The following is a 12,900-nucleotide window of genomic DNA, read 5'->3' as shown; positions in this document are numbered from 1 at the left end:
GAACATTAGTGGAATAACTTGCACACGGGTGGATGTTGGGAAGCTTCCCCCTCATATTTGTAACATGAGAGTCCTTCCCGTGACCAAGGATGAAGCATGGGTACTAGAGGCCGATATTGAGTATTCTGGTGGTGCAATTATTGATATTGAAAGAGGATTGAATAACTCTGAAGCAGCTTGTCAGGAAAGACTAACCACTCCAGACCTTGAATCTGAAATCGCTGGGGAGGTGACATCAGGACTTTTGAACAAGGACTTTGAAGGCCTTGGAGAACAATTGGGGATGGTTAGAGATGATGTAGAAAAAAAGGATCGAGGAGAAATTTCAGGTGAATATCTACATACACTGATTCATGCCATATTTTTAAGGTCTCAACGGTGAATTACTGCTTGTTTTCTATGCTGTTTATGGGAATTATATTTTGTTCACAAACATCCCTGAAAGTATATCAGAAGTCTCCTATTTATTTTACTGCTTTAGTATGACTGCTTATATTGTTCAAGAAAATCACTATAGGAGGGAGATTATGTATTGAATTTGATATGTTAGTTTCCCTTTTCTTGATATTTACATATTATTATTTTATTATTATGGCTGGCCTTCTAAATTCTTTTTCGTTCTTACTTGAAAGATCTCAATGTTCTTTCATTCTAAACTATTAACATTGCAATGCATTACACATCTCCATCCCAATGTTATCAGAGCCGGACTAGTCATTGAACTGGTTGACCCCAAAAATGTGAATCGGAATGGAACCAGAAAAAAACTGGACCAAAAAACCGATCGACCAAAAAATACATAAAATGTTCAAATTTTGGAATATATATATATATGAATCCAAACCATTATACACAAATATGCAAAGTTTCTCATATATATAACAAGTAAATGTGCACATAACTTAAATAGCACTTTGAGTGCAATCCATCTCTGAACCATAAATACATCAACAAAGATGCTCTAAATGGCCTCTAGAATCCAAAACAAATCATGCTACAACCATAGTTTTAAAACCCAACCGGGTTGAACCACTAGCCAGTCAAACCAGCTGGTTCGTTAGGTTTGGAGGTCAGCCCGGCCAATTACTCCGGTTTGGGTTGAGGTAGACCCCAATTTGGTACCAAACTGGCATGAACCAGCCAGTTTTGTCATAACCTGGGCGGGTGGTTGACAACTCACATGTGCACGGCTGCGGGCCCACACCGAGCTATTGAGGGTGGATGTGAGTAGTTTTTTGGGAAACGAGGGGACGTTTTCCTCCAAAAACAGCTCCTTCAAGCCTATAAAATCATTCCTCCCCTCTCATTTGCCTCACACATTTCATTTGGAGTTTTTGTGACCATGGAGCCATTTAAAGCCTCATTGATTATGTATTTTGTTGCTAATATGTATTTCACTCGGTGCCATTTTGATATATTCACCCTTACATGGTAAAAATTTGCATATTTTGCCTCTAATGGTTTGGAATCATGGTTCTAAATCTTAAAAATAAAATTTTCCATTAAAAATTAATTATCTCATGTAATTTTTGAAAGACCGGTTCATTGAGATCTGACTAGTCTGGTTTTTCCCATTTGGGTTCAAAAACGGTTTTGATAGTTGGACTGGGTTGGTTACTGGTTCCAGTTTTTAAAAATATCACTACAACAAATAACTATATATCATCAAAATTTTCATAAAGCCCCGATAACCACTAGTAGCCGATGACAATGTGCCATCATATCTCCATCACCTCCATCAGTGATATATTTCCTTGCCCATTTAGCCGTGAAAATTCCAAAACTGAAATCCTATTGGAGCAACTGGAATTTATTTTCTAATTGTTAATTATTTTAACAATTTATCTACTACGACAAATTTCAAATAAATCACGCTGCAACCTTCACAAATAAAATACTGTGGAAAATAATAGCGCTGGAAACTGAGAAAATACTAGCAGACACATAAAAATGACACTGTTATTTTTGAACCATTGTCCCTGAAAAAACCCAGCTTGGGAAAACTGGTGCAACAAATGAGGGTTTTATTATTATGCAACAATGAGAAATTATGAGTACAATAATCTGTATGCCGAAATCTGGCTATCCTACAAAGAAAACACTGGCAAAAATATCTAGAGGGAATTTACCCTCACTCTGGGCAATTCCGGCACTGGACTGCCTCTGAAAAGCAAGTCGTCTAGCTAGGCCAGCGCAGACTCTGTGTCAACCTGATGCTGCCTGCTGCAACTGCTGCCTGAAGTGACTGCTAGTCTAGCCGTCCTGCCTGTTGCTCGCTGGGAAAACGTCTCTCCAACACTCTGGGACTCCTTCTCGGCATCTGGTACTGAAAATCTCTACCCTCTTCAACAAATTGTAGTACCTTATTAGGTGTTCCCAACCCCTACGGGGAAAGACATGTCCTTGGTACATCGTTCAATCAATAGGTGGCATGTGAATAATGATGGAACAAAATGGGGATGAAGGGGTCTCAGGGCCAAATGCCATGGGCTAAAGGTTTAACAATCATGAGGAAGTCCACATATTGGGTGTACAGATTTGAGGAGGGAGCAATTGTGGATGTATGGGTTACCCTAGCCTTTTTTTTCCCACCCCTCTTTATTTTCCTTTTGTTTTTTCTTTGTTTATTGCTCGATGCTCTTGGAAATAGAGCATGCTGTGAATTATGTATAATAGTTATTACCCCGTTAAAGCTGGGGCAGTTCATTGCCCACCAGGGGTTGGAATGTGCATGGGTTCCCCTTAATGATGTGATTGAGCAATAAGTGGCCATAATGATAAGGGGTAGAGCTCAAGCTTGGTTTTTGCCCACGTGCTATTATTAATGTCACGACCATCTTTTGCATTTTATGGTTTTTTTCTTCTTTGGTTTCTTGCTTGTGGCCATGATATGCTTTTAGCTTTCTCTTAGCTGCATCAACCTCTGGGGCGACATTTCCAGGCTCGACCTAGATATGTGGACAAGGGAAGGGGGTATACCAGACCTTGTAGACCCTATGGTCCTGTGGACCTAGATAAGGAAAATGGTGGAATAGGGCTTATAATGTGCGGAAGGGAGTGAAAAGCATGGAATGGGAAACCAGGACCACGCTACCAAAATTGGGAATTCTGAAGTAGTGCCCTTCTTAAAGCCATAGGCCAATAGGGGAGATCTCAGGTGACTAGTGTTACCCACCATTTTGTGGGTGATATCCCTAGGAGAATTTTTTTTCTCCAAGATGGTCCTCAACCGGTAGCCAACAACCCCTTGCAGCCACCAACTAGCTCGTTGTGCCATTTCTCTGCCACCTGAGCCAGTCATGTGGTCTCTCACCCATATGTCATGATCATATGTTTGAAGGTGGGCCTCCCTAACATAAAGGTATACCTTGTCATTTGGTAATTGAGTATTTTAGTTTGCTTAGCATGGATACTTCTGGGCATGGATTAATGGGGGGATTCGACGAAAAGAATGGGCTAGGTTTGTGCTCTTGTCCCCTAGACCCCTTTTGGATGTTAACTTAAAGCTATGTTGCAGGAAACGTAGGGCAAGAGGGCGTTTCCGTACAGAAACTAGTACAAAACACTAAAACGTGTGTGGTACGGCCGTGAAACGCGTTTCAGGCCATACTGCCACATTTCACGAAACTGAAACGTGGCCAGTACGGCCGGAAACGTGTTTCACGGCCGTACGACTCACGTTTCAGCATTTTACTTGTGTTTTTTTTCAATTTGTTTTCTAATTTTTTTTTTCAGGTTATCCTAGTGACTTCTAGTTGCTTCTAGATGCTTGTCTAAAGTTATAAAAGTGAATTTTTGCCCTAGTGTTGATATGCAGTTCATCAGGAAGTTTGAGGCATATGCAGTTCATGGTAATGTTAAATTCTTAAAGTAAAAGTGATATTCACCTTTATTTTTCATTTTCATCCTTTTACTTGAATAGTTTGAGGCATATGCAGTTCATGGTAATGTTAAATTCTTAAAGTAAAAGTGATATTCTCCTTTATTTTTCATTTTCATCCTTTTACTTAAATTTTTAACATTACCATGAAATGAATCAGGATGTTTGAGAGTGTTTTCGCCCTCATTGGATTTCATATGGAGAAAGTAGAATTTTAGATCTCACTCAAAATCCAGCAGACTTATCTGTTTTTCAAGATTTCAGGATTGGGGGGGATTGCAATGTTTCCATTGGATTTTATCGTGTACTAGGGTATGGAACTTGTATTTAATCAAGAGAACCAAGCCCTCTATGCAGGGGAGACTCCCAATAACCAAGAGCATGTAGGGTACTAGGGTATGAAACTTGTATTTAATCAAGAGCACTAAGGTCGTTCGACTATGTAGGAGGAGACTCCCAATCAAGCACGAGACAAGAAACTAGAAATTTCTCGTGGCTGATTTTGGATATTTCTATTTTCATTATGTGATCATTCATGAGTAAATGTGATGTAAATTTAGAGACGTATAGTTTATGCATTGACAATTGACAATTTTATCATAATGTAATAAATTAGAATGTATCATATATGCTTTATGATTGCACATATTTCTTAAATGTCCTAATGTATATATATATATATTCGCGTTTTCTCGTTTACAAAATATGGGGAGGTCGCGTTTCATATCGCTTCCCGTTTTGGAAACTTGTACCCGTTTCTCCGTTTCGTGCAACCTTGACTTAGAGACATTAACACACATGCCAGAGCCCACTATGGAAGGGCATGCCATTATGAAGTGCCCACCCATTTTCCATGGTTTGTAAGCTCTTTAACTCAATTTTATTTGATGACTTATTGTACTGGAAGGCTAGGGGACGCATTGGATCTTATGCAGGATTGCATATGGTCTCCATTTTGGATTTGGTCTCCCTATACGGGGTCCTAACCCTCTAGAGGGCTACATTGGTACATGTAGGGTGTGCGTTGAGAGCCATGGAACCCTAGAGATGTTCAGAGATTGCTCGAGATTCATCTATTGGATGAGAAAGATGCACCTGGTTCACCATGCCCAATCGGCCCCACAATTGTACCATGCACTTGGTAGATGATCCAGGACTTGTATGTTGATGTGGCATCACTTACACCATCATCTGATCCCTTACAGATTGTTTGCAGGCATCTTCGACCTACTTGGAGACCCATGAGGTTACTTGTGTGCCCTCACATCCATTGGGAGCACCACAGGTTTATTATTTGGAGAACAAGGGGCCAACCCCTTGTCCACTACTTTTGGGAGTCCTATTCATCATTGTGGCACTTATGGACTTCATCAGGCTTCTTAGAAGGCCCAAAGACATGTATTGTTGATCATTCGACCTCTTGAGAGGCTTATTCTTTTGTTTATGAGCTAGTTTGGTCGGCTTGTCACCAAAATTTAGTTCTTTTGCACATTGTTTTTATTTTATGGGCTAATATAGGCCCAAGTAGCTAAATCAAACTCATTAGAAGTGTATAAATAGAAGTGATGAGGATTCATTTTAGCATCATCACTTGGTTTGGACTTGTATCTCTCTAGAGATTTTCGCTATTCCTTCTTGGTGGACGAAATTTTGGAGCATAGAATGAATTTTGATGTTTGGATTACCTCTTCTTGTCTTGGAGTTTCTTGATTGGCAATTTGTTGATGGTTGGATATATTCTCTTAAATGTAAGTACAAAATTTTATGCTATTCTTTCTTTTACTTTGTCACATGCATTAATAATGGGAATTTCGTTATACTCGGGCTAATTGCAGCATGCATTATTGCGAAATTTTGGAATTATTGTTTCTAGATAACATCTCTCTATGTATAGGCCATGTATGTTTAACGAATTTTCCTAAGGATAATTCTATGGTTGAATTCATCTTGATAAGCCATATTATCTTGCAAAACGAAGTATAAAGCTTTAAGGTCACTTTCTTGTGCCCTAACGCTAAGAGAACTAGTCCTTGAAGCCTCCTTGACCTAGAAACGAAGTCCATTCTCATTATTCTTCTTAACTCCAATCTCCCCAAAGGATTAGGCACTGGTCTACCATAAGGTGATCATTTTAAGAACCATTTTTCTTCACCTTTTCTTCTTTATTCTAGGTCTAGCCGCATTAGGCCTCCTAGGGCATCACTTTCTCAACAAACCATACATAGAAAACTTCGATCTCTTGGGCTCTTCTGCATTGGTGCGTCTCCTAGGCCCCCTCCAAATTTGAGGAGATTCCGATGGTGGGATTGTGAGATATCCCAAGCCCTATCGTTGAGACCAATTTTGCCCTAGGTTTCCCTCTGCTAGTACCTCATAGGGATCATTTTAACACCTCTAAGTGAATATCTTTTCTTGGATCCCCTTCTTTTCCTTGTTTAGGTCAAGCTCATCATTGGTTTCTAAACTCCCTCCTCTGGACCTAACCTGGGTCCACTTGGTCCCGTGTGGTCCCATTCTTATCAAAGTCAACTCTTAAAAAGCACTTGGGAAACCAAGTACCACAAGGATTTTAGGAGGCTCCTTTACAAGTCACATTCCCTAACCTAAGTCCTTAAATCCCTATTCCCCTATCTTGGAGAACCTTGCACTTTGCTTAAGAAGCAAGTCCCACTTTTGAGTCTCTCCCAGGAAAGGGTCATCGAGATCACTCCACATCCATCTTAGTTGATCTATCCTTCATAAGTGATTCTCTATATATCGGGTCTCCTCCCATCGGTGAAAGTCCGTAAAGAGTAGGAAGTTTTTGCTATGGTGATAGTGGGCTTTAGCTTCATTGTTGCTCTTGACCTAGCAATTGCCCCTCTAGGACCGCCTGCTAGTTTGAGCGGTAACATTTTGGCGCCGTTGCCGGGGAGGAAGCAAGTCTACCTCCCTAGTGAATCATTGAGGAATTGATTCATTGACGACAATTCAAGTATTCCTCTAGCAACTCCACTCATTCTTAAAACCCCTAGTTTACTTGAAAGTGACAACATTCCTCCCAAAACTAGGGCTGCTACAAAAAAGAAGGAAAGAGCCCCATCACCCGTTGGGACCTCTCTTCACCTTGAATTTCAAGAGGTCAGTGACCCTTCCCCAAAGATGGCATCTAGTTCTAACACTGACCCAAAACAAGACCAACCCAAGATGACCAAAAGTGAAAGACACTTGGTTAGTGTCTTTGCCCCTTTGAAATTGAGTGATGATCCCAAACCATTACCTTAAAGTAATAACCGATGGTTACCCAAATTCAAAGGGGATGCTACTTGGAGTGCCCATGACTTTGTTGAAGAATTCTATTGGCACATGGCCCCTAGGATGATCTTCGATGAAGATAAGCTCGTGATGCTTTTTGATCTATCACTTGAAGGACAAGGAAGAGAATGGTACCTTAGTCTTCCCCCAACATGCATAGAAGACTCTGATGACTTCGAGGACCTATTCATGAAGAGATGGTCATGCAATTCCCAAGGAACCTTTAACATTGAAAAATTCTATCAAATAACTAGGGGAAGGGAAGACATTTGGGAATTCATTCAAAATTTGATAGGGTAGTCAAGGATATCCCCCATCATTTGAAACCCTTTGAAGCTAACATCCTTGAGAAATTCATATAAGTTTTGGGTGGCCACTTGACTATGCATTAAGGGACAAGAAACCTTGCACATTGGCTGAAGCCAAAGAGATAGCAGTGGAGGTTGAGGAAAACTTACGAATCTCAAAAGTGAATGTCACTGACCACCCTAGAGCTAAAACCGAGGTCAAGAAGGAAAAATCTAAAGATCAACACGAAGAAACCCTCCTGGCCATCCTTAAGAAAATGGAGAAGTTTAGTGAAGAAGTCAACTCATGTGACAAGGTTATCATGAATAAAATCATTGCCTTGGAAAGGGCCCAAAAATCTAGTTATATTCCAAAAGGAAAACCCTTTCCCAAAAAGCAAAATGAAAAGGATAAGCCAAGCTCATCTCAAATCCCAAACACTTTGGCTCCAACTAACGCAGTTGAACAAGATTCATTTTCTGAAGATGAGGGAAGTGAAAAGGGGGAAGTGATGATGAAGAAATAGACGAGCAAGCTAACCTTGTGGAATCTGACATTTTCAACGTTTTGCTGGGAGGTTCAAACTTCATACACACACCCTCCCATTAGTGAGGTCACCCTTAAGGAAGGAAAGGAAGAATCCATTCTTAATATTGATAGCAAGGGAAGGTTCAAAGGGGTCCAATATTCATGAAATGACAATAATAAAGACCCTAATACCTTTAAGGAACCACCTAAAGAAGACTCATTACCCAAGCAAGCCCCTCCCAACGAGTCTCTCCCTGAAATTCCTCCCAAAAAGGATCCCCCAACCAAAGCCAATTCAAAAAAGGATCCTCCAAGGAGAGAAAACATCAAGAAGAAAGAGAAGGGAAAGAGGTTAGGCTTGACATTGACGTAGGGGCTGCCATAGGGAAAATAACCATACCCGTTCGTTTGAAAGAGATTGCAAAACTTCTCGAGCAGCAACAACAAATCAAGATGTTCCTAGGTATTCAAGAAGAAGAATTACTCGAAGACTTACAAAACATTCATATACCTGATCGAAACCCTGGCTATGAACCATTTATGCTCACTTTGGCTATCAATGACCTCCCCTTATGTAATTGTATGTTTGACTCGGGGTTTTTTGCAAACATCATGCCTTTAAAAGTTATGAAGCAATCGGCTCTCAACATCACTCACCCATACAAAAAGGTATGTGGTTTTAAATCTAAGCCCGTAGAGGTGAAAAGTCTCATAAAAGATCTAAAGGTCTCTTTGGTTGGGAACCTTGATATATCACTTCTCATGGATGTTGTGGTCATAGATGTCCCATCACAAGAAGTCTGCATTCTCAAACGACCAAATCACAAGACGAGTAACAAGTGGAAGCCTAAAAAGGAATATAAGGTCAGGGACTTAGTCTTGGTTGATAGAGACCCAATGCATGTCAAGATTCATGGAAAAGTTGGGGAGGACTATTATTACATTGCTAGACTCAATGACGAACTTTGGCCCGAGTCGGTCAAGTTAAGTTGTATCACCCCTTTCCTTGAGACTTGACATTGTACCATATGCATGGTAGAGTAGGATGCATTGCATGCTGATTTTGCATTAGAACTAATGTCATATGATATTTCTCATGATAGATTAGCTGCATTTAGATTTAAAAACTGCATTTGAAAGTTTACTTCTATGAGTCGATTTTATGGGTCTAATCCAAGCATGTGCGATCATGAGACATCGCGAAAGCATGCTGCCCCGTGTTTTTCATCTATTATATGTGCAGATAATAGGTCTACGGTAACCAAGAGATTGCTAGAGTTCTCGTGATCTCTCATTCGAGTAGCTTCGTCCACTTTTTCGAGAGATCACGTCCTAGTTGGAGCCAAATGTTACCCACCATTTTGTGGGTGATATCCCTAGGAAATTTTTTTTTTCCTCCAAGATGGTCCTTGGCTGGCAGCCAGCAACCCCTTGCAGCCACCAACTAGCTTGTTGTGCCATTTCTCCACCACTTGAACCAACCATGCGGTCCCTCACCCATCTGTCATGATCGCATGTTTCAAGGTGGGCCTCTTGAACTTAAAGGTATGCCTTGTCATTTGGTAATTGAGTATTGTAGTTTGCTTATCATGGATACTTATGGGCATGGATTAATGGGGGGATTCGACGGAAAGAATGGGCTAGGTCTGTGCTCTTGTCCCCTAGACTCCTTTGGATGTTAACTAAGAGACATTAGCACATGCTAAAGCCCACTATGTAAGGGCATGCCATTATGAAGTGCCCACCCGTTGTCCATGGTTTGTAAGCTCTTTAACTCGATTTCCTTTGATCATTTGTTATACTAGAAGGCTAGGGAATGCGTTGGATCTTATGCAAGATTGCAGACAGTCTCCATTTTGGGTTTGGTCTCTCTATACGGGGTCCTGGACCTCTAGAGGGCTACATTGGCACATGTAGGGTGTATGTTGAGAGCCATGGGCCTCCACAATAGTAGACAACACTCCATGAATCCATAGAGATGTTCAGAGATTGCTCGAGATTTACTTATTGGACGATGAAGATCCACCTGGTTCACCATGCTTAGCCGGCCCCACAGTTGAACCATGCACTTGGCAGATGAGCACAGACTTGTATGCTGAAGTGGCATCACTTACATCATCATCTGAGCCCTTACAGATGGTTTGCAGGTGTCTTCGACCTACTTCGAGACCCATGAGGTTACGGTGTACCCTCACACCCATTGGGACCACCACATGTTTATTATTTGGAGAACAAGGGGCCAAACCCTTGTCCACTACTTTTGGGATTCCTATTCATCATTGTGGCACTTATTTGAGAAAGATTGGTATATGACATGGAAACATTGTAAGAGCGGTGCAAAATATTGTTGTGAGAACACTCTGAAAGCAAGAATATTGTTGAGAGAACACTTTGTAAGGAAAACATGGTATGGTTCCAGTTTATGACTGCATATTTGTTAATATTCCCCCAGATTCAGTGTTGAGCACATATATAACAAAAGCTTCTTCAATGTTTCAACACTGCAGTGTAGACCATATGAATGTTGCTCCAAGGCAATGTATGAAATGACAATAAATGTTGCTTCCAATTAATTGCAGCCATGCCAATTATATGTTGCTTCATATAATAATGCTGCTCCAGAATGATTTAATGCTGCCAAAGACACATTCAATGCTCAGAAACCCAATGCACATTCAACGCCCATAAGGTTAAAGTTTGGTATCATGATTGTTCTCCATAATGCAAAGGACATAATGCTTGATATTAAGGAATGTTGGTATTGCATAGTTGGTATGCCATCTGTTATGATCATGTTTGATTCTTGCATTGAGCTCACAAAACTTGCAAAGTGAATATTTAGTTCTTTGTGCTCTTAGCTGTAGCTAAAAATTTGGCATTGCTGATCATCAATGTGCGCCTTCAAATTTCGCTAAATTAACATGTCATCACTGGATTAATAACAACCAAAAGAAAATACCCATTCTTATAAATATGATGTCTTCTTGGTTTAGCAAGCCTTCCTGTATTTGCACCACTACATCCCAGCATGCAATCACAATATCCCCTTAATATGAATGATTATTGATACCTAGACTAAAACCTTCGAAACCATGAAATTTTGTGTAAAACTGAGGATAAAAAATGCATCTAACTTCTGACAATACCACAATTGGTATATTTTACCAACCATAATAGGACACTGTAGGAGCCATAGAGAGGTCGACAAAGTCTTTCAAGCTAGTTTGGTTTTATAATATGCATGATGAACATGAGGAAGTAAATGATCTTCACAAAATGCAGGCTTTACAAAGAGTCTAAAACAAATAGTGACAATGACTAACAATTTCATCATCCATTTTTATTCATTGTGGATGAACTAAACCCTTGGATAACATCCTTGATATATTGCATGCATGCAACATATATCGGTCAGATTTGCTCGATGGAAACTGCTGTGAAACATGGGAGTGGTTGTCCGCAACATGCAAGTGAATGTTAATTAATCCATTTTTCAACTTCAATGAAATTTGTTATTTTCCCATCCAACATCGTTGAAGATATTAATGCCAAAAACGAGCCATAGTCTACTTCTCATGCTTTTGATATCTTGATGCAGAGAGATATGGTACATAAGAGAATTGTTGCAAAGAGCACATTGTTGGCAATGCAAGCTACTGAATATATATATATATATATATATATATATATATATATATATATATATATATACAAGTTACAACAATCCTCTGTTGATTATAGCAAGCCACAAAATATATAATGAGCCTTTATACAAAGATTGATCACCATATAATACACTATAATGTTGTCTCCTACGTTACCCTCAACAGGCCACAGTGAATGAATTCGAGCCACATAGATGAACAACAGAAAAGAACCATAGAATGCATTGTAATCTTGTCGAATCAAATACCATGGATACAACTTCGCATCATACCTTGGGAGATAATTCACATCGCTGAGCCATCAAGGATAAGCTTCGAATAATTGTGTAGTAGTCTTTTGGATGAAAGTAGCTCGCATTGTACATGAGAATTCATATTTTTGTTGAATGTATCTAGAAGCAAAAGTATTTTGGATCTCTGTCAGATTATTATTAGCCTTAGATCGGTTACTTGCATTACCGTTATAGCCTGTATTGTTGTTACTGCAGAGTCAAGGGTATCCGAATCATTGAGATAATTCTCATTATAGTTGCCAAAGATTTGTATTACTGCCAGAGGACCATCGAGCTTTAAGGTTTTGCATACAAAGACACACACACACATATTATCTTTGAGCACATTATTTAAGCCTATGAAAATTAATATTACATGCCGAAACTAAGTTCAAAATAAGTTTTGACATATTTCCAAATTCAAACCATCATGACAAGAGGTTGTCATCCAGTTGACAGCCCACTTTAACGCCTTCCTCCTATTTGATGAAGCATGGCATCAATCTCATCCCCATCTTCCATTTCAAGTTCTTTAGGAGTTTGCTCCCCTCGTAAATGCTTCCCACATAAAAACTATGGAGTTAAAATCAACGGATTGCCCATCACAGTAAACATTCATTAACTTCCTCAGTTGAATACTACGTTTGATTTTGCAGAATACTTCATTTCCATCCTGGCCCTTGATCTTGAGATTAATGTGTGCACCTTGGTCCATGAGCTTCTTCTCTTCCTCCACTCTCACCGCACCAGTACCCTGGTTTCCACCATTGTCAACGCTAGACATGGCTGGTTCTTCTGCTACAACAATTTTTGAAAAAAAAAGGATTGAAAAATTCACTCAGAGTTGCTAAAACCGGCGGTTGAGATTCAGGTTCGTATCTCCATTTACCTATGATATATAATGCCACCAATTATAATGGATACCTCAGTAATGGATTCCCTTGGCTTGCAATTACAACAGATTCCCCTGGGT

At 39.8% G+C, this 12,900-nt stretch overlaps 1 protein-coding gene and 1 pseudogene across 8 annotated transcripts in view; one reads left to right on the top strand and one right to left on the bottom strand.

The window, feature by feature from the left end:
* LOC149208937 (uncharacterized) overlaps positions 1 to 12,900 on the top strand; it is a 396,364-nt gene that overhangs the window by 71,112 nt on the left and 312,352 nt on the right. For all 8 annotated transcript variants that reach the window (XR_016252813.1, XR_016252814.1, XR_016252812.1 and 5 more), the window contains one exon: positions 2 to 329. Coding sequence is in view for 5 of the 8 variants with exons in the window: in XM_089396219.1 (XP_089252345.1) it covers positions 2 to 329 (328 nt within the window). In the remaining 3 variants the exon portion in view is untranslated. The remainder of the gene's footprint in view (position 1; positions 330 to 12,900) is intronic.
* LOC149208940 (small ubiquitin-related modifier 1 pseudogene) lies at positions 12,393 to 12,711 on the bottom strand (annotated as a pseudogene).

Source organism: Pinus tabuliformis, chromosome 1_2 (genome assembly GCF_031772625.1).
Source record: "Pinus tabuliformis cultivar Carrire ecotype Pingquan chromosome 1_2, CPIR1, whole genome shotgun sequence".
NCBI classification, from domain to species: Eukaryota; Viridiplantae; Streptophyta; class Pinopsida; order Pinales; family Pinaceae; genus Pinus; species Pinus tabuliformis.
Note: the sequence above shows the minus strand (reverse complement) of the source record. Positions and strands in the feature narration are given on the sequence as shown.